General features: G+C 51.1%; 1 protein-coding gene across 2 annotated transcripts in view; it reads left to right on the top strand.

Moving 5' to 3' along the window:
- Positions 1 to 20,949, top strand: part of sorcs2 (sortilin-related VPS10 domain containing receptor 2) — a 50,874-nt gene extending 29,925 nt beyond the window's left edge. The window contains exons 4-27 of one of the 2 annotated variants that reach the window (XM_029840299.1): positions 2,614 to 2,778; positions 4,552 to 4,625; positions 5,962 to 6,026; positions 6,942 to 7,060; positions 7,835 to 7,924; positions 8,702 to 8,881; positions 9,407 to 9,553; positions 10,239 to 10,341; positions 10,689 to 10,765; positions 10,835 to 10,926; positions 12,046 to 12,153; positions 12,936 to 13,056; positions 13,135 to 13,268; positions 13,376 to 13,495; positions 13,573 to 13,744; positions 13,820 to 14,006; positions 14,948 to 15,081; positions 15,151 to 15,274; positions 16,731 to 16,843; positions 17,026 to 17,148; positions 17,649 to 17,748; positions 17,871 to 17,973; positions 18,422 to 18,672; positions 19,089 to 20,949. In XM_029840299.1, the coding sequence (XP_029696159.1) occupies positions 2,614 to 2,778; positions 4,552 to 4,625; positions 5,962 to 6,026; positions 6,942 to 7,060; positions 7,835 to 7,924; positions 8,702 to 8,881; positions 9,407 to 9,553; positions 10,239 to 10,341; positions 10,689 to 10,765; positions 10,835 to 10,926; positions 12,046 to 12,153; positions 12,936 to 13,056; positions 13,135 to 13,268; positions 13,376 to 13,495; positions 13,573 to 13,744; positions 13,820 to 14,006; positions 14,948 to 15,081; positions 15,151 to 15,274; positions 16,731 to 16,843; positions 17,026 to 17,148; positions 17,649 to 17,748; positions 17,871 to 17,973; positions 18,422 to 18,635 (2,865 nt within the window). In that variant the 3' untranslated portion in view covers positions 18,636 to 18,672; positions 19,089 to 20,949. Of the gene's footprint in view, positions 1 to 2,613; positions 2,779 to 4,551; positions 4,626 to 5,961; positions 6,027 to 6,941; positions 7,061 to 7,834; positions 7,925 to 8,701; positions 8,882 to 9,406; positions 9,554 to 10,238; positions 10,342 to 10,688; positions 10,766 to 10,834; positions 10,927 to 12,045; positions 12,154 to 12,935; positions 13,057 to 13,134; positions 13,269 to 13,375; positions 13,496 to 13,572; positions 13,745 to 13,819; positions 14,007 to 14,947; positions 15,082 to 15,150; positions 15,275 to 16,730; positions 16,844 to 17,025; positions 17,149 to 17,648; positions 17,749 to 17,870; positions 17,974 to 18,376; positions 18,673 to 19,088 lie in introns of both variants that reach the window. The other variant, XM_029840298.1, reaches the window with a different exon arrangement.
- Positions 20,950 to 21,200: the final 251 nt, after the last annotated feature.

Below are 21,200 nucleotides of genomic sequence, written 5' to 3'. Positions count from 1 at the left end.
GCTAACTGGACTTTAACTTCCTGTCAGTGAGGATGAGGAGTTGTTGACGCGTCCGTGTTCCACACAAACATGTAGATGTTGTAGCTACATGCTGAAGGTGTGGTTGGTGTCTCAGAACAGGTGCAGCACTCAGTGGTCACATGTAAGTGCCATGGAGAGGTTCTCCAAACAGTGGCTACAGACAGTTCTCTGATGAACACAGGTTCTTGCACTTGATGGGCCCCATCAGGCCTGATGGCCATAGCTGCACTGAAAAGCTTGTGCACATTATGGTGTTAGCATATTAGCATTGGCATTATAGCCACCGTAAACCTAATGTCAATGTGCTCTACCTGTGCTCCTTCAGATCAACTGGGTCATTTTTGAGGTTTACCTGATCAGATCATGTTTCTCAGCCAGCTGAAAAGAAGAGATGAACGCCTCAGGTGTCAGAGTCATGACGTTGAGTCACGTCAGGAGAAATAAGAGTCTCATCATCGCTCGCTAAACCTCCTCAATAACCTGAGAATGAGTCATGTGACAATGCTGTCAACACTTCTAAGGTGACAGCTAATAGGACTGGGGCGGAGCCTCTCGATTCATCATGTGACCAATAGGACTGGGGCGGAGCCTCTCGACGCATCATGTGACCAATAGGACTGGGGCGGAGCCTCTCAATAATCATGTGACCAATAGGACTGGGGCGGAGCCTCTCAATAATCATGTGACCAATAGGACTGGGGCGGAGCCTCTCAATAATCATGTGACCAATAGGACTGGGGCGGAGCCGCTCAGTACATCATGTGACCAATGGGACAGTGGAGAGTCTATTTATGGTGCTTAAATTTGAAGGGATGAACTGATTTAATTATTTTACCAACAAAAGCACACTGACTTGCAAATGATGACGGATTATAGGTCACTTAAACAACATGTTTCTTCTCGCTGCGCCGCGCTGAGTGTAAATCCCAGCAGAGCCCAGTTTAGCAGCCACATGGGGCCTACTTCCTCACTAAAACCCACCTCATTTACATGTGTAATTGAGCGGAACGTCATCAGCACGCGCACGCCACTGCAGGAACGTGTGTGTTCCACGCAGACATGCCAAGTAGAAAGCAAATAGTGATTTATATCAATTACAGCAACTGCAGCTGTAGTTGTTGTTGCTTCCAAGTGGGGATTCAGACTTTTCAGTTCATCGACGTGTCACAGTCAAAGGAGGAAGAACACAAGAGCACAAGCACATCATCACAGGAAATGTTTAATTTTAATTGAATTCAACCCTGGCTCAGGATTAGAGCATTTCATGCTAGCTCCCACCATATCATTGGCGCTCTGCTTCCTCCCTCTCTGTCAGAGACTCTCAAAAAGACTTGTTCTTCTAACCACAGCTGAAGCTGTATAATTATGTTATATTGAAGGATCCAGGATGGATTCATGGAGTCCCCCCTCCCCCCACTGTCCCTTCGGACCATGTGATGGACACACGTGCATCCACACTCTGGACAGGCTGGACTATCAGGAGAAGATGACGCGTGTTTAGGAGTTCCCCGAAAATGTTGGGCGAGTATGTTTGGCTGGAGCGCCCCCGGGTGGTGGTTTGTGTTAGTGCACCCTGAGGCTGCAGTGGGCTCTGCGTCAGAGGTCGCGACCTCTCAGTTTCCTTTCCAGACTCACTGAGCAAATATTCCCTGGAAAAAGTTGAGGGCGAAAACAGATTTTTGTGTTTCTCAAAGCCGAGTTAAAAGCTTTCAGTGTAAAATATTTAGATTTCAGAATAAAAGCATTTTTTCCCCCCAATTTTGCTCTGATGATACAAACATGCCTGTTTATTAACGACCATGTATGATGGAAATAACGTCATCAACCTCACAGACCCGCTCCACAGTATGGACGTGCACGTGACTGTCACGCACCTCTGCCCTTAACAGCACAAAGACCCATGAAAAGGATGTTTGAACATGAAGAAGCTGTTTGATAACATGTCGAGTTGGAGTTAAAGTGTTTTTGCTTTCACTCAACATCAAACTAATGACAACAAGCTTCAGGCAGCATTTAGCATCTAGGTCACTGCTCCACACACACACACACACACACACACACACACACACACACACACACACACACACACACACACCATCACATTGCATTATTTTGAAGAGCTGCAGTTCGTGCTCCGTTGCTCAAGTTGCATGAAGCTGTGCATGTAGATGAAGAGGTGGACCTCTGTGGGGATGTGTTTCCACGGCGACCGTGTGTGGTCCTGGCCTGGTTTCCACAGTTCAGACCCTTCTGAGTGACTGATTGATGGGTCCTTCACCAGACAGGCACAGGGAGGCGGGACTTCCTGATTCAGAGGCTGCAGATTCATCAGCTGATTCACTCATTCACCTCTGGATCAGAGAGTCTGAAGATGAACGCATGAATGATGAACGCATGAATGATGAACGCATGAATGATGAACGCATGAATGATGAACGCATGAATGATGAATGCACGAGGACTCTGGGATTCACCCGTCCTCTTTCCTACAGCTCCATACGGAATGATCGTGGCTGTACATCCACGTTTGCCCTCATCCACGGGTTTTGTTAGCTTACACTGATGACCTCTGACCTCCATCCTTGTTTCCAGGTGGTTCTGGTGGGTTCCTCCATTAATGAGCGGGACCAGATGCTCTTCATCAGCACTGACGAAGGCTCCTCATTCCAGCGACAGCCCGTCGCCTTCACCCCGGACACCCTCATGTTCCACCCCAAGGACGAAGACAAACTCCTGGCCTACTGTAGGGAGGGGCGGGTGAGTTATAAACTCCTGGAATACTGGGGGGGGCGGGTGAGTTATAAACTCCCGGAATACTGTAGGGAGGGGCGGGTGAGTTATAAACTCCTGGAATACTGGGGGGGCGGGTGAGTTATAAACTCCTGGAATACTGTAGGGAGGGGCGGGTGAGTTATAAACTCCTGGAATACTGGGGGGGTGGGTGAGTAATAAACTCCTGGCCTACTGGGGTGTGTGTGGGGGTTATTTTGCATTATTTTGAAGAGCTGCAGTTGGGGTCCTGCCGCTCCAGGTGCATGAAGCTGTGCATGTAGATCAGGGGTGTCCAAACTTTTTTCACCGAGGGCCAAATACATAAAAATATAGGAGGGGCTGGGCCACTTACAAGAAATTAGGTATATAGCCTCAACTTTAGTGTATTAAAGTTAGAAAAATCAATTAAAAGTGGTCAAATATGTTATATTGTTGAATATAATTAAAGACAAAACTGCCTTCATCACAGCTTTCCATAAATGGATCTTTGTTGAGTTATTCAGAAAAAGCTTTGGTAGCTCATTCCCAGAACAGCAGCCTCAGATTTCTTCTTAGAAGATTTACAGTACAGAGAAAAAACAATAAAGTGGAAAATGAAACTGGTAGATTTCAAGCTTGTTATTTAAGTTATTAGGCTTAGGAGCACACCTAATAACGTTCACTTGAAATGGTTATCAACATTAACAGACTGAACTGGACGTGCGTATAAATTTAGTATATTATTCTGGTGAGTATCAGCTGGGTATGTAAATCGGGCCATCAAGCTGTGGTGCTAATCTGCCGCCACTCGTGCCAAAAATCCGGACAAATGTCACTTGATCAAGGAGCAAATCTGTATCAGATGAGATGAGCTGCTTTTGCGTGTGCAGTGTGTGCGCTGTACACAGCGGTGTGTACACTGTGTGTTAACAAGAACAACACTTATTACAAAGTGATGCGCAAAAGCAGGGTTTCCCTTTTTGGTGGAGTAACTGCCTTCATGCCAACAGTAGCTTCCCCTGGTGTTAAAACTAAGAAGTCCAATACACTCAAGCAAAACGGGCCATATTCTATTCTATTTATAAAATGTCTTGCGGGCCAATTAAAAATGGACGAAGGGCCACAGTTGGCCCGCGGGCCGTAGTTTGGACACCCCTGATGTAGATGAAGAGGTGGACCTCTGTGAGGGAGCGTTTCCACGGCGACCGTGCGTGGTCCTGGCCCGGCTTCCACAGTTCAGACCCTTCCGAGTGACTGATTGACAGGTCCTGCACCAGACCCACACGGGGAGGCGGGACTTCCTGATTCAGAGGCTGCAGATTCCTCAGGTGTTTCACACGTTGGCGTCTGGGCTGCTGCAGAACCAGTCCAGCCAGTCTGCGTCCAGGACACGTCCCGTCCCCCCCCCCCCGGGGTCACACAGACGCTTCAGTCTGTTCAGAGCAGTTGATTCTGCTCCCGGGTCCTTCAGCGTTGTTCTCAGCGCTTGTGAGCAGGAGCCATCTTCAATGTTGGATATAAATAACTGTAAATGATGGGCAGTCGGTCGTGAAGCGTCTGTGTGGTCAGACTACAGGTGAATCAAACACCATCAGACCTCCTTTAGAGCGGAGCGGATGCTGAAGGTCACAGGTGTGCTGATCTTCTGTAAAGAACCTCTGGAGTGTGTTTGATCCAGCTTTGATCTGCTTTGATGAGGGTTCTTGTGAGTGGAGGAATCATCGTCAAACACCTGCGTCTCTCTCCTCTAACGCCGTCTTCTCTCTTCTGGTCCTTCAGCTCTTCGCCTCTACGGACCTTGGCCACAAGTGGACGTTGCTTCAGGACCGAGTCACCAAGGATCGGGTCTACTGGTCAGTTCATCTCCAGTCCTTTCATCTGGGTTGGGTCGAGTTGGACGAACCTCTAAAGAGAAAGGATTAATGACCTGTACTGGTGACATCCCAGTAACACTCAGACAGTCAATACTGGGTCAGGAAGGAGAACTTCCCGCTCTTCTGCTGCTCTGGTCCAACTGGTTTCTGCAGGTCCCGGCAGAGAAACCGAAACTCATTAGTGTCGACCATTGGTTCTGGTTTAGCTTCAGGCAATAAAAGTTAGCCATTAAAGCCCAGATTGGCCCAGTTAAGCAGTTACTACCTCGACATTTAGCAGGTATGCTAGTCTTAGCTAGCATTTGGCAACCATGCTGTTCTTTAGTGGCGAAAGCCTTTGATGGTGAAGGTGGGGAATGTTTTAACAAACCATGCTAATCTCCCCCTTTCCACCACTTTAACTGGGAACCTTCGAGAAACCGTCCCCAGTTTGTGGGTTTAAAGGACGAGAGCAGAACTTCTGAACCCGTTTTAACGGCATCTGAAGATGAAACCAGGAGGACGTGGACGGGCTGGAGACCCGAGCAGAGCTGAAGCAGCCGTGTGTGTTTGGTTTCACCGGCCTCTCCTCTGACACAGGAGCTGATCTACATGTACACCGCCAAGGTCGAAGCCCAACTCAACATTTGTGCGGAGGATAAATTATGTATGAGCTGTGCAGAAAACACTTTCATTAGCATCGCGTGCTTTTATCCAGCTGCACCGAGCAAAACTCCTTCAATTCAAGGGCGTCAGAGCAGGACAAACTGAGCTCCGGCACCTTTTCACACTTCCTTTGGTGCAGATGAGATCTCCAGATGAGTCCTTTAACACCTCTAACCCTCCAAGTCCATGGCACCGTGTTTAACGCGTTAGCTAATGGTTGCTAATGGAAGCTGCTGTACTCTCAGTGCGCAGCGTCATTCAGTCGAAGGTCTTCCTCTCCTTCACCTGATAATAAGCCTCTTCCAGTGACCCAGCGTGCGTTTAGCTTGACTACAATGTCGCTATAGCAACCTAAACACTACCGCGAAGAGCTGTCCATGTTTCATGATGTACTGTACGTGTGAGTTCAGAGCACATGGGTGTTAGCATGTTAGCATTTACCGCGCAGCGATGGGGACTTTACTCTAAAAGAAATCCAATATCTGCTGATCATTTAGAAACAGTTCCCAATATTCAGTGCAGCAGAATTCCGGAAGTTTCCTCCCCCCCAAATAACAAGAAAAAGGTGATGATTCAGTGGTTACGGGAAGAGTCTGAATAATAAGAATGTGTCAGTGGCTCGCTGGTCATCGTCATCGTCCAAACATTGGTGTCCGCTTCTGTGTTCCAGGTCAGTAGCTGGGGTGGACGTGGATCCTGATCTGGTGCACATGGAGATCCAAGACTCCAGCGGAGGTGCACTTCCTCTTGCTCTGCATTACTCACCTTTATTCACGCTCCGTTAGCATGAAAGCTAACTGGGTTAAATGAGTCACTCTTGAAACTGTGAAACCAGATGAGGAGCAGCATCAGTAGAAGTGCTGAACCTATGAGGATTGGGCTGAATGTCCCCTCATTTCAGACTTCTGTCAGGCCTGAGAGCTCTTCTGGAGTTCTTCTAGAGTTCTTCTGGAGTTCTTCTAGGGTTCTTCTGTCCTGATCTGTTCTATCCTGACTTGTCTGGACATCAAATAAAAGTCTGACAACAGTGAAATATAGAGACAAAAAGAATTAAAAGTGTGTTACTGGGACATTTGTCTTGTTGAAGGAGAGAAGGAACCTAAAGGTGTTCCCTCTGTGTGTTCTGTCTGTGTGTTCTGTCTGTGTGTTCTGACTGTGTGTTCCCTATGTGTGTTCTGACTGTGTGTTCCCTCTTTGTGTTCCCTCTGTGTGTTCCGACTGTGTGTTCTGACTGTGTGTTCCCTCTGTGTGTTCTGACTGTGTGTTCTGACTGTGTGTTCCCTATGTGTGTTCTGACTGTGTGTTCCCTCTGTGTGTTCCCTCTGTGTGTTCCCTATGTGTGTTCTGACTGTGTGTTCCCTCTGTGTGTTCCCTCTGTGTGTTCTGACTGTGTGTTCTGACTGTGTGTTCTGACTGTGTGTTCCCTCTGTGTGTTCTGACTGTGTGTTCCCTCTGTGTGTTCTGTCTGTGTGTTCTGTCTGTGTGTTCTGTCTGTGTGTTCTGACTGTGTGTTCCCTCTGTGTGTTCTGTCTGTGTGTTCTGACTGTGTGTTCCCTCTGTGTGTTCTGTCTGTGTGTTCCCTATATGTGTTCTGACTGTGTGTTCCCTCTGTGTGTTCTGACTGTGTGTTCTGTCTGTGTGCTCCTGCAGGTTACCTGTACGTCACCTGTCTCATCCAGAACTGCTCAGACAAAATGGTGACGGCCCAGTTCCTGGGGAAGATCGACCGCAGCTCCCTGCTGGTGCAGGACGACTACATATTTGTCAAGGTAACCATGGCGGTGCTGTTGTGTTCACCTGTGTTCCTGAACCTGCACAGGAAACAGGAAGTGACCTTTCACAGTAAATCAGGGGCATCACAGACAGCGGACCTTCATCATCATCATCATCATCATCATCATCAAACAGCTGCCTCAGACAGACAAAAAGAGTTAATCAGGTGTTTCATCCAGAATCTGAACCAGTCCTGACATCAGTAACTGGACCAGCACCAGTAACTGGACCAGTCCTGACACCAGTAACTGGACCAGCACCAGTAATTGGACCAGTCCTGACACCAGTAACTGAACCAGTCCTGACCCCAGTAACTGGACCAGTTCTGGCACCAGTGACTGAACCAGCACCAGTAACTGGACCAGCACCAGTGACTGAACCAGCACCAGCCAGGGGAGACCGTGTCACGTCACAATCATCCATGTGGTTCTGTCGCTCACATACGTGCAGCAACAGCTCAGCAGCTGGACTCATCATCATCATCATCATCATCATCATCATCATCATCATCATCATCATCACCTTCCTCGCTCTCAGTGCGTCTGGCGCTCTCTCCATAAGCCCCGCCCCCAGTGACTCCTGAAAGAGCGGCGCAGGGTGGTGAGGGTCTGACTGGTCGGACGGTTCTGGTTCTGGTCCTGGCTGCAGAAGAAGCAGCATGTCTCCACGCCCCCTGACGGCGTTGGGCTTCGAGGGTCAGCCCAGCCCAGTTGTTCTGGACCCAGTTTCCTATTCTGGAACCAGTAACTGGACCCAATTCTTCTCTCCAGGTCACGTCGGGGAGTCGCACCAAGCACTTCGTGTCCTACAGACGCAACGAGTTCGTCCAGATGAGGTTTCCCAAGTACTCGCTGCCAAAGGTAACCAGCTGACCTTGGTCATGTGACACAACTACCTGAGGTGGGTTCCAACCAGTGCTCCCAGTAAATGACCCCAGTATGTTCTGGGATATAAGCTCAAAGATCTGCCAAGGTCCTGTGATGGTCACAGATCTGAGATCTGTTTTAACTGGAGTTTAGAGAAGCACACACACACACACACACACACACACACGCCCATACACACACACACACACACACACACACACACACGCCCATACACACACACACACGCCCACACACACACACACACACACACACTCTCTCACTTTGTCTCCCTCTCCTTCTTCTCTGTCCTCAGCCTCACCCTGTATCTCACTCTCTCCCTCCTCTGTCTCCTCTCTCTGCCCCCCCCCCCCACCCCCTGTCCTCAGCCTCACCGTCTCTCTGTCTACATGTGTCCTCTTACTTGGGTGAGCAGATGGGTCACACGTTGAGAAGCTTTCAGGAGGAGTGATTCAGCAGGGAAGGGGAGAAGTGTGTGTGTGTGGGGGGGTGTGGGGGCGTGAAGGCTGTTTTTTGGCCGTGAATAATTGAAAAGATGGCGGATGAAAAATTGAAAAGGCTCCGAGGGAGCAGTTTGACCGTGTCCTGTGAGACCTGACCGAGGGAACAACAAACACACCGGGACCGCTGTGGTGCTGTTAAAGTCCTGGACTCGGTTGATTCTGTGAAACCTGCTGAATAAAAGACCAAAGCTGATTTTATTCACCTGCGTGGGGGATCTGCAGCCATCACTCTTCACCTGTGATCCCGCAGGATGTGCAGATCGTCAGCACGGATGAGAACCAGGTCTTCCTCGCCCTCCAGGAGTGGTACCAGTCAGACACCTATAACCTATACCAGTCGGACCCTCCGGGGGTCTACTACTCCATGGTGCTGGAGAACGTCCGCAGCACCAAGCAGCCAGAGGAGAACGTTCTCATCGACATACTGGAGGTGAGACAGGAGACAGGGGACAGGAGACAGGGGACAGGAGACAAGAGACAGGAGACAGGGGACAGGAGACAGGGGACAGGGGATGGATGGATGGATGGATGGATGGATGGATGGATGGATGGATGGGTGGGTGGATGGATGGATGGATGGATGGATGGATGGATGGATGGATGAGTGGGTGGGTGGGTGGATGGATGGATGGATGGATGGATGGATGAGTGGGTGGGTGGGTGGATGGATGGATGGATGGATGGATGGTTGGGTAGATGGATGGATGGATGGATGAGTGGGTGGGTGGATGGATGGATGGATGGATGGATGAGTGGGTGGGTGGATGGTCAATGGAGACAGACAGGCTCCTCCCTCTGCTGGATGGCTGTTAGCATTAGCATTTATTCAGAATATTATCACCTATGTTGGAGAAGGCTGCTGGATGAAAGAGCTTGTTAGCATGTTAGCATGAGCCAGTCAGTCAGTCTGGTGGGAGGTATCAAGGCTAAGCTAACATCCCTTTGACTCTACCAGGTACGTGGAATCAAAGGAGTCTTCCTGGCCAATCAGAAGATGGATGGTAAAGTCAGAACCCTCATCACCTACAACAAAGGACGGGACTGGACCCCGCTGGCTCCGCCTCCTGCCGACATGAACGGGAAGCCGGTCGCCTGCAGAGCGGTACAAACGTTTGAATATTTACTGATCCAACATTCACCCTTCCCAGCTCAACCCCACAGCCAGTCTGTGAACCAGAACCGGAACCAGGTTTGAACGCTGGCTGTACAATGAGTCCTCCTCTGATCCGAACTGTCCTGGCGGTTCTGGACACAGGAATGTGATGGACCAACACGCTGCTTCCCTTTTAGGACCATGAATGGAATCATCAGTTAAACTCTGTGAGGCCACACACATGGAGACATGTCCCCCGTGTGTCCCATCAGTCAGGCGCTGCCGGGCTTATCTGGCGCCGCCACACTGGCCGCTGGTGGCGGCGAGCGATGGCGCCAGGTGAACGCGCAGTCCTTCATCGTCACGTCTGAGAGATTAATGCCCATAATCTACATTTAAAACAGTCCTCAGACAAACCGACTGCTGAATACAGATGACTAAGAGACACTAGCAACCACCGCCACGGTGTCTGGGACATCACCATGGAAACCGTATCAAATGACTTGTACTCACTCATGACAACAAAATGATTCCAGGACTGTGTCTGTGTTCAGTCCTGTAGCCATAAACGTTCCAGATCGGTTATGTGGCCCAGATTAACCTGGATTATCTGATGCGGAGGCCTCAGTTACGTTTATGAGACGAGTCAGTCCAGAAGCTCCAGGAGACTTCATCGTGTGTTGTCTGTCTGCAGCCCGACTGTCACCTGCACCTGCACCTGCGCTGGGCCGACAACCCCTACGTGTCCGGGACGGTCCACACCAAAGACTCGGCTCCAGGCCTCATCATGGGCGCCGGTCAGTCGCACCACAGAGCTTCTCCCGTCCTAAGCAGCATTTCCTTGGAGACCAGTCAAGCTAACTCTGTCTCCGTATGCTAAGATAGCTTAATTTAAAAGAAGTCAGATTGTTGACGAATCTAACTTACATGAAGCCCCGATCAAATGACGATTCACAAATATTTTAGTTTGTCCTTAAGTCTTTTCTATGTGTGCTAACATTGGTGCTAACATTGGTGCTAACATTTGTCTTCACATCAGTTCTAACGTATGTCCTAACAGCTGTCCTAACCTCTGTCCTAATGTCCGTTCTGATGTTCCATCCTGAGGTAGCTGACGTTCTGATATTGTTCTGCCGTCCTTCAGGGAACCTGGGCTCTAAGCTGGTGGAGTACAAGGAGGAGATGTACATGAGCTCAGACTGTGGGCGGAGCTGGAGACAGGTAGGCGTCCTCCTCTTCTCCTCCTCCGCCACACAGCTCAGCTCCTGGTTGATGTCCTCCTGTTTGCAGGTTTTTGAGGAGGAGCATCACATTCTGTACTTGGACCACGGCGGGGTCATCGTGGCCATCAAGGACACCTCCATCCCCCTCAAGATACTCAAGTAAGACGGCCGTGGACACAGGTGGGGGCGTGGCCTCGGGGGCTGGTGACAGTGAAGGAATGTGCCGATTCATCCTGCGTCACCTTTCTCCTGAATATGGCCCCTCCCCCGTAGGAGACCGGCCCGGCTCGTGCTCAGACAGATGTGATCACATGACCCTCCTGAACAGGGAGCAGAAACACTGATCAGCAGCTCCCTCAGATTCCCAGTAATCAATAACCAGAGCTGTCCTCATCAATCCGTTGAGTCCGTGTTTATTGATACGACTCATTGATTCATCTAACGACGGATCATTGATCCGACACCCTGGATCTGTTCCTAATGACTCAGGAGAGCTAGCGCCTGTTGGAACAACTCCCACAATGCATTGCTACCAGCTGCCGATGAACACGAGACACGAGCGGGCCGAGACCGTACGACTCTGACATGTGACCCGATCCGTTATCGCTCCCGATCCCGTTTCCACCATGTGTCCTGAACAGCCCACAGGCTGAGCGTCGGAGTCGTCACTGCTTTGGGAACGGCCGATCCATAATCCAGTCGATCCATAATCCAGTCGATCCATAATCCAGCAGCAGATATTAGGAGAGAATCCAAGGACAGATGTCCTGAGGATGTCTGGGAGGAAGGGGATCTGCTAGCCCTGTGCTAACATTAGAAGCTGGAGAGCTGCATTCAGCTGCAGCTGTGACCACCATCGGGACCATCAGGGTCCAACGTCCTGGACCTCAGGCCTCCGAGTCAGCTGGACAGCACCTTCAAACAGAGACCACCGGAGAGCTCACAGTGGTCCTGTTGGTGGATGGTGCCGCTGTACTGCTGGTCCGGACTAGCCGAGTGCAGCCAGGGTCCCGGGATGACGCAGATGTCCCAGCTGTCCCACTCTTCTGCCTTGATTTTGTCTCACTGTGTCCGCGGGGATGTTGTCCAATGAAAGTCCTCAGTAACGACTGGACAGACTGGACGGTGCTGGACTAGAACCCACAGTTTATGAGCTCAGTATCACACTCACTAGAACACTGCTGCGTTTATTGTAGTCATTTCTGTGTTTGGCAGCGGCCCCGGCCGCCACTGTGGCTCCGTCTCAGGAGAATTGATGAGTCGGACCTCTGTCTCCAGGTTCAGCATCGATGAGGGACGCTCGTGGACCGTTCACAACTTCACCAGCACCTCTGTGTTCGTGGACGGGCTGCTGAGCGAGCCGGGCGACGAGACTCTGGTCATGACGTGAGTGCATCAGCCAACTCCGCTAGCTTCACAGGTAGCCTTTATCTTAAAGGTTTCTAGCAGCTGCTTGCCATCCCATAATAAACTGTTGGAACCAAGGATGGGAGGGGCAGACATCGACCGCCGCTAATGCCAATAGCGCTGGTCATTAGCCGTTAGAGACGTGCTGCTGTTTAAACAGAGCCAGGACGGCCCCACCCCTGCTGGGGGATCACGCCACAGTAGTGCTGCTCACCGCCGTCCAGCAGGACGTCCCGCAGGATGTCCAGCAGAACGTCCAGCAGGACGTCCAGCAGAACGTCCAGCAGGATGTCCCGCAGGATGTCCAGCAGGATGTCCCGCAGGACGTCCAGCAGGATGTCCAGCAGGACGTCCAGCAGGATGTCCCGCAGGATGTCCAGCAGCACGTCCAGCAGGACATCCAGGAGTCAGTCCCTATTGAAACTGTCACAGATTTAAAAGACAGCTTCAGTCAGAATGGCCGGCATGTGCAGGAACCTCTGCAGGAACCTCTGCAGGAACCTCTGCAGGAACACTAGTGGAAGCGTTCACATAAAAGTCCTCCTGGCTTTAAGTTGTCCAGCCAGACAGAAGAGGACGAGATCTCATGATCTACATGAAATGTCTTCATCTAAATCACAAAATTACAAGCAGAAACAAAGAGATCTCAGTAACGGGCCCGCTGGTTGGTGCTGTCAGTTAATCCTGGCCCAGGACTCAGAGGGGGCCCCTTGAGCTGTAGAGACAACATCATTTGTTGTTGTTGTTGTTTGTGTTTCCAGCGTGTTCGGACACATCAGCTACAGGTCCGACTGGGAGCTGGTGAAGGTGGATTTCAGGCAGTCGTTCCCTCAAACCTGCACCGAGTCCGACTACGAGTCCTGGCAGCTCACAGACATGCAGGTAACCCCTCCCACACACACACACACACACACACACACACACGTGTGACTCTGTTGCCCCCCCCCCCGCCCCCCCCAGGGAGAGACGTGCATTATGGGTCAGCAGCGGAGTTTCAGGAAGAGAAAAGACGCCGCGTTTTGTGTGAAAGGAAGAAGCTTCACCTCAGCTCTGAGCAGCCGGCCGTGTCCGTGCACGGAGAAGGACTTCACCTGGTAAACGTGCACGCACACGCACACACACACACATACAAGAGACCCAAACCCCTTGAAATCCTCCCGGTGAAACAGCCTGTGTGTGTGTTTCACCTGTGTTCGTGAAGCGACTACGGTTTCGAGCGCTCCCGTACGGAGGGAGAGAGCTGCCTGCCCGACTTCTGGTACCATTTGGACTCTCCGCCTGAAGACTGCCATCTGGGGCAAACCTACGAGACCAGCACTGGGTCTGTAACCATAGCAACAGCCCCATCTACACCTGTGCATCTCACAGTCCGTCGTATTTACGCTTTCTTCCTCTCAGCTACAGGAAGATGGTGTCCAACATGTGTGAAGGAAGGGAGAGCAAGCAGCAGAGCGGCAGGCAGCACAACTGCCCTCTGCTGCCCCCTCGTGGCCTGCAGGTCGGCATCAAGGGGCAAATGTTAACCGTGGCGCCTGGTGATGACATCACGTTCATGGTCCACCAGGAGCAGGTGGGTGGGACATGTCTTTCCTGTGCTGCCTTCGGCCGCCACGTGCTGCCTGAGACGTGCGCTTCCTCCCGACAGGGCGACACCAGCAGCACCAAGTACCAGGTGGAGCTCGGCGACGGGGTTCGGGCCATCTACCAGAACCTGACCGTGACGGACGAGCCCATCCAGCACCGTTATGAAAACCCGGGCGTGTACAAGGTGACGGTGAGGGCGGAGAACATGGCCGGCCACGACAAGGCCACCATGTTCATCCAGGTCACAGGTGAGTCTGGTCCTCGTGTCGGGTGTCAGGTTCTGGAGGTGAACGACTCCAGCAGGGGAAATATTAGATCATTGGAGCCTCCAATGAGCCCTCAAGCTGAGCTCACAGGTGTGACCCCATCAACAACAGGGACGTTCTCTTCTGGACCTCATTAACCGTTCTGAACCAGAGGAACAGTCTGCTTCAGATGTTCCAGTCAGCTTTTAGTTCATCCCAGCACTGAAGGTTCTTGGTGGTCCCCTCAGAGCTTCAGACAAAGATCAGACGGACTCTGAAGAAGCTCCACCATCTTCCTCTTCCTCCTCCTCTCTTCCTCCTCCTGCTCCTCCTCTCCTCTCTTCCTCCTCCTGCTCCTCCTCTCCTCTTCTTCCTCCTCCTCTTCTTCCTCCTCTCCTCCTCTTCCTCCTCTTGCTCCTCCTCTTCTTCCTCCTCTCCTCCTCTTCCTCCTCTTGCTCCTCCTCTTCTTCTTCCTCATCCTCCTCCTCTTCCTCCTCTCATCCTCCTCCTCTTCCTCCCCCTCTTCCTCTCTTCCTCCTTCTGCTCCTCCTCTTCTTCTTCCTCATCCTCCTCTTCCTCCTCCTGCTCCTCCTCTTCCTCCTCTCCTCTTCTTCCTCCTCTTGCTCCTCCTCTTCTTCTTCCTCCTCCTCTCCTCTTCCTCCCCCTCTTCCTCCTCCTGCTCCTCCTCCTCTCCCCCTCTTCCTCATCTCTTCTTCTTCCTCCTCCTCCTCCTGCTCCTCCTCTTCCTCCCCCTCTTCCTCCTCCTCTCCTCTTCTTCCTCCTCCTCTCCTCCATCTGTCTCTCAGCAGGAGGCCCTCCTCCCCCATCAGCTTGGTCCTGCTCCAGGTTTTTTCCTGCCGTGTTTCTGATGTGTAACAGTGTGTAACCAAAGCTGGCAGGTCTGAGCTGACTCAGGTCAGTGATCAGTGTTTCCTGTCTCGTAGCGCCACTACAGGAAGTCCACCTGGAGGTGGTTCCTATCGCTGGGAGGAACCAGGAGGTGAACCTGAGCGCCGTGGTTCTTCCTGCTGACGCCAACCTGACGGTCTTCTATTGGTGGATTGGAGACGACCTGCAGGTCAGCTGTAGTTTAACCTCTTACCGCCTGCACCTGTGCACCTGCACTAACCTGCGTTCAATCCTGCAGCCGACGCTGACGCTGCGCAACAGCCTGCTGACCCGCCTGCCCGAGAGCGGCGAGGTGTCCGTCACCGTCCAGGCCGCCAACGGGCGCTCCATGGTGCAGGACACGAGGACAGTCCGAGTCTACGGTAATCAGCCAGCCAGCCAGTCAGTGAGTCAGTCAGCCAGTGAGTCAGTCAGTCAGTCAGTGAGTCAGTCAGTCAGTCAGTCAGTCAGTCAGTCAGTGAGTCAGTCAGTCAGTCAGTGAGTCAGTCAGTGAGTCAGTCAGTCAGTCAGTCAGTCAGTCAGTCAGTCAGTGAGTCAGTCAGTCAGTCAGTGAGTCAGTCAGTGAGTCAGTCAGTCAGTCAGTCAGTGAGTCAGTCAGTGAGTCAGTCAGTCAGTCAGTCAGTCAGTCAGTCAGTGAGTCAGTCAGTCAGTCAGTCAGTCAGTCAGTGAGTCAGTCAGTCAGTCAGTCAGTCAGTCAGTGAGTCAGTCAGTGAGTCAGTCAGTCAGTCAGTGAGTCAGTCAGTCAGTCAGTCAGTCAGTCAGTCAGTGAGTCAGTCAGTCAGTCAGTCAGTCAGTCAGTGAGTCAGTCAGTGAGTCAGTCAGTCAGTGAGTCAGTCAGTCAGTCAGTCAGTCAGTCAGTCAGTGAGTCAGTCAGTGAGTCAGTCAGTCAGTCAGTCAGTCAGTCAGTCAGTGAGTCAGTCAGTCAGTCAGTGAGTCAGTCAGTCAGTGAGTCAGTCAGTCAGTCAGTCAGTCAGTCAGTCAGTCAGTCAGTCAGTCAGTGAGTCAGTCAGTCAGTCAGTCAGTCAGTCAGTCAGTGAGTCAGTCAGTCAGTCAGTCAGTCAGTCAGTGAGTCAGTCAGTGAGTCAGTCAGTCAGTCAGTCAGTCAGTCAGTGAGTCAGTCAGTGAGTCAGTCAGTCAGTCAGTCAGTCAGTCAGTGAGTCAGTCAGTGAGTCAGTCAGTCAGTCAGTCAGTCAGTCAGTGAGTCAGTCAGTGAGTCAGTCAGTCAGTCAGTCAGTCAGTCAGTGAGTCAGTCAGTGAGTCAGTCAGTCAGTCAGTGAGTCAGTCAGTCAGTGAGTCAGTCAGTCAGTCAGTCAGTCAGTCAGTCAGTCAGTGAGTCAGTCAGTCAGTGAGTCAGTCAGTCAGTGAGTCAGTCAGTCAGTCAGTCAGTCAGTGAGTCAGTCAGTCAGTCAGTCAGTCAGTCAGTCAGTCAGCCAGGACAGAGAGACATTAAGTAAACGTCAGGTTTACAGACCGAGAAACGACGCACAGGTCAAAAATGAAGAAATCTGGATTCTACAAACTGTAAAAGATTGTTGGAAAAACACAATAAGATAAAAACAGCAAATGAACTAAAGTGCTGAAGAAGAAGAGGAAAGTCCTTCTCTTCCTCAGAGTTCCTTTGAGGTTCTTCAGAGTTCTAAACGGTCCTCAAAGTTCTTCTCCCCAAAAAGAAATGCTTCCATCAGAGCACACGGGGGCGCCAGAGCGCCCTCCCAGCTCGTGCTGCCTATCAAACCATAGAGTGAGGTGTGTTTGGAGTCCTACTGAACACGTCCACACAGCTGCAGCTCACCTGTCTCCTGTTCTGACTCCGCCCAGATAACTTCCAGGTGATTCCTCTCAGCTTCAGCGGGAACCTGGACCACTTCAACCCCGACATCCCCGAGTGGAGACAGGACGTCGGCCAGCTGGTTACAAAAATACTCAGCAAGGTAGAAGAGTTCTGCTCCCAAGGTGTATTTCCACGTGCACAGGTGCTAGCAGAAGCTAAGCTAAGTGTTTCTGCTGCAGCCAGCCAGCAAAGTTTACTGAAGAGTTAGGGTCAAAGGTCATGGCCGGAGGTTAGGGCTCAGTGTTGGTTGGATTTCATGTGTCCTTATGACCCCCTCCACAGATTACAGGGGTTCCTCAAGAATCCCTGGTTACCGTGGTGAAGCCAGGCCTCCCCACCACCGCTGAGCTGTACGTCCTCCCAGCCGACAGCAGAGCAGCAGCCAGGAGTGTGTTCGCAGATAAGGTTCGTAAGATAAGGTTCCTCCATCAGCTCACTCAGGAGAACCCAGAAATGAGATGGGCTAACATCAGGAGAACATGTAGGAGAAGCTGACTTAGATCAGGAGAACATGTAGAAGAAGCTGACTTAGATCAGGAGAACACGTAGAAGAAGCTGACTTAGATCAGGAGAACACGTAGAAGAAGCTGACTGAGATCAGGAGAACACGTAGGAGAAGCTGACTGAGATCAGGAGAACACGTAGAAGAAGCTGACTGAGATCAGGAGAACACGTAGAAGAAGCTGACTTAGATCAGGAGAACACGTAGAAGAAGCTGACTGAGATCAGGAGAACACGTAGGAGAAGCTGACTGAGATCAGGAGAACACGTAGAAGAAGCTGACTGAGATCAGGAGAACATGAAGAAGAAGCTGACTGAGATCAGGAGAACATGAAGAAGAAGCTGACTGAGATCAGGAGAACATTGATTTGAAGCATCTTGACTGGACATTTTGCCATTTGCAGCACGTTCCAGCCATTCTTCAGGCCTTCAGTGACAAGAACGTCAGCTTCATGATGCGAGGAGGTCTTCAGGTTCTGGTGATGCTGGCCGACCCAAATGCAGGTACGCTGTCTGTCAACAGGTGTGCAGCTCCTGTACTCCTGTGGACTCCACAGCTTCACTCGGAACCCTTCCACCTGTACAGGAATTTTACCGCCTTATGTCTTTGTGCTGTGTAACATTAGGATACCACGGTGCTGCCGGAGGTCCGGGTGTTTGGGCTGTGGCGGTGCTTTTCCTGATTACCATCATGGCCGCTGGCTCCTTCATCCTGTACAAGTTTAAGAGGTGAGACGTGTTGACAACAGCCGATGTTCACAACAGCTAACAGCCATGGGAAATTATTTAATCCTTGGGAGAACACATGTCGCTAGGAGCTAACACATGCTAACACAAGCTAAGCCGCTACACCTGTGTGTTGTTACAGGTGTCGCCTGACGATAAAATTAAAGTGTGTTGTCAATGTTCTGGAGTTGACGATTGTTGTTCACAACATTGTTCTCCTCTAGTCACATGATACCCCAGCAGCTAGCATGCTAACCTGTGATGTGTCAATGTGTAGCTTCATGCTAATGTCCCACCAACACTGTGGCAGCACCTCCAGGTTTCCCATAGCACAAAATGCCACCAAAAGTCACCTGATTAAACCAACAGTGCAACGGTCCAATTTACCAAACTACAAATCCCACAGTCCTCGGCACAGGACTGAGGACACCTATCCCCCGCTGTTTTTCAGGAAGCTTCCAGGCAGCCGCAGCGTCTATGCCCAGATGCACAACGAGAAGGAACAGGAAATGACCAGTCCGGTCAACCACAGCGAGGACACGCAGCACATCATCCAGGGGGAGGAGTTTATTGACGACGACCTGGACTCGCAGACTCTAGGTAACGCAAGAGCAAGCCCCGCCTTCTCTTCCCTAATAAGGACTACCACTAACCACTGCTACTAAAACCAAGGCCATGAGCAGCAGCAGCTAGCACATACAGGTACTTTCTTCTTCAGTGCCGATATTCACCTTGTTTCCCTTCATTTCATTTGAGGCCATTTCGGTTCCTCAAGCTAACAGAGATATTAGACGATGTTTACGTGTGAGAACAAGGCACGGCGTGGGGGTTGGGGGGCTATTTTGGGATGTTAGGGTTGGGGAAAGCAATATGCTGGGTCTCTGTTTGGACAGGATGCCAACTGGTTGGGAGTGTTTGGAAGAGATTCTGCTCTCTGATTGGTTCCTATGCAGATAACGTTGCAATGTTGTTGTTGTTTTTACGTATTTACTTTACTGATACTTTGAAACAGGAAGTTTTTGTGAACTTGTGAACTGTTTCCAAAGGTGACGACGACCCCACGTGTGCTCTCTGCTCTGACTTATTTATTTGTGTCTTTCCTCCCTTCCTGTTGCCAGGCAACCATTCCGGCGTGGTCCTGAGTATCAATGCCAGAGAGCTACACAGTTACCTGACCAGCTGATTTCTGCCGCGGCTAGGCTGCCAAGCTGGGCTAGCCTACGCTAACCTAGCAGGCTAATGAGCACAGGGACTCCACTCTGCCTTCCTTCTTCCTCTCCTGCTTCAGCCGCTTCACCTCCTCGGCTCCCCCACCCTTGCCCTTGGGTGGAGGCGGAGCCTAATGGATTTTTCTTTCACTTTTCTACTCTTTCACGCCTCCACTCTGCTGAGCATCAGGAGGCTGTTTCGCCTCATCGTCCACACCATCGTGGAGCGCCACACTGCCACCCGACATCACACTAGGAGATAGGACACTAAAAAAGACACTGAACAAGCTGTGTGTGTGTGTTTTGGGGAACGGGGGGTGTCTTAGCATTAGTAAAAACTAGCCATGATGCGTGACAGGATTGTCCAGTACAGTGCGCCGATGTCACCACTCAACAAACCAAAGCTAATTTAGCTAAACTTAGCACAAGCAGTCAGGACGTTGGGGATCGGTTAGAGGAGCAGCAGAGCCGAGGGTGTGGACCGTCGCACCAGCTGGCTCAGACCTTCTGATTCCGCCGTTGCCATTAAACTCCTCATCCTTAGCTCACGTTTGCGGGGTCTTTGCAGATGTGGCGCCAGCTAGAGGGAAATAACGATTTATTTTACAGCTAGGCAAGATCCTACTGGTCCCCAACTTCCTGTTGGTGCTGAGTTTGTTGAAGAAAGTTGACGGCAGGTTTTTGAATTGAAGATGTTGTGAAATAGCATGAAGGTTAGCGTTAGCTGCTAGTTTGTATTCCTTTGTATGTTGATGCTAACAAGATGTGAGGGGAGCTGCGCATGGACAATAAATGTGTAAATCTTAGGGTGGTGGGTGGGAAAAAAAATCAAAGTTTCCGATGTTTGTAGGAGCTCCTCTGGGGTCCGATCATGTTGTCCACCTTATTTATTAGCTGTACTGCCACCTTCCTCAAGCTCCGCCCCCTGCCCCTCCCCCAAAGACAGAGGGTGTGGAGAAGGTCCAGCTGATGGGTTTTACTGTCTGCCTATATTAGGCGCCAACTGTGGTGGAGGGTTCTTTCTTTCACGGTCTGTATGTAAATATGTGTAAATATGAACTTTGTAAATGTTCAAATCGAATGGCGCGTGTGAGCCTTTTACACAGGGTGGTGGTGGGGAGGGAGGGGCCCTTTCATACATACACTGCAGAGGTGAACCAATCAGATTACCAGAAGGTCTATTCACACGTCTTTGTTCTCTCAGCATCTTCTTGATTTGAGTTAGTCGAGTTGGTCCGACGAGTCCGACTAAGAAGGGCAGTTTTTTACGTTCAGGTTTCTGGTGCATGTGTGAAAGGGGCAGTAAAAGGTTCTCACGTTTGCAGCTTTCACACGTGACCTCACTGCTGAGACGGTTTTACTCACCGGTACGATTAGATCTGGATATTTTTGATACACGCATCACTTCCTGCGACGTCTTCACACAGGGTCTTGTTTCGTTTGTCTCCTGCACTAAACCACATTAGCATCGTAGCATCGTCGTCGACGCGAGCCTACGGAACGGACTCGGCCAAAAGCTCCGTGAGGTTCTAACGACTTCGGAACCTCGTCCAGGTGATGGCGTCGGGGCCCAAGACACGTGGACAGCACGCGACTGTTGTGACGCTTCCACGTGTTCAGATCCCGCCACGTCTGGCCTCGTGGCTCCGCCCTCTCTTCTTCTGTTGTACATATTCAGGTTCGTTTGTCGTCACCGCGAACACACACGTGATGTTGGTGGTTCCACAGCCGACGACGCCGCTCTTTTATTAAAGACTCCTCCTGTCTTCTGCTCATTTCTGCTATTTTAAAGAAACGTGTCCTCACCAGGGAGCCGCGCGCCCCCCGACCTGCATCACCCAATAAATCACCTCCATGACGCTCACGCCTCCCTTTTGCTTTGGGAATCTATTTTTAGACGCACGAGTCGGTCTGTTGTTGGTGGGCGGGGCCAAGATTGAGGGTTGTAAACAGGAAGGGCTCAACGATGCTGCTCTTAATTAGCGCGTCGGTGCGGGACGTCCCAACGCGGGTCGGCCCAAC

Source organism: Takifugu rubripes, chromosome 8 (assembly GCF_901000725.2).
Source record: "Takifugu rubripes chromosome 8, fTakRub1.2, whole genome shotgun sequence".
In the NCBI taxonomy this organism is placed as follows: Eukaryota; Metazoa; Chordata; class Actinopteri; order Tetraodontiformes; family Tetraodontidae; genus Takifugu; species Takifugu rubripes.
This window is presented reverse-complemented; position numbering and strand designations above follow the sequence as displayed.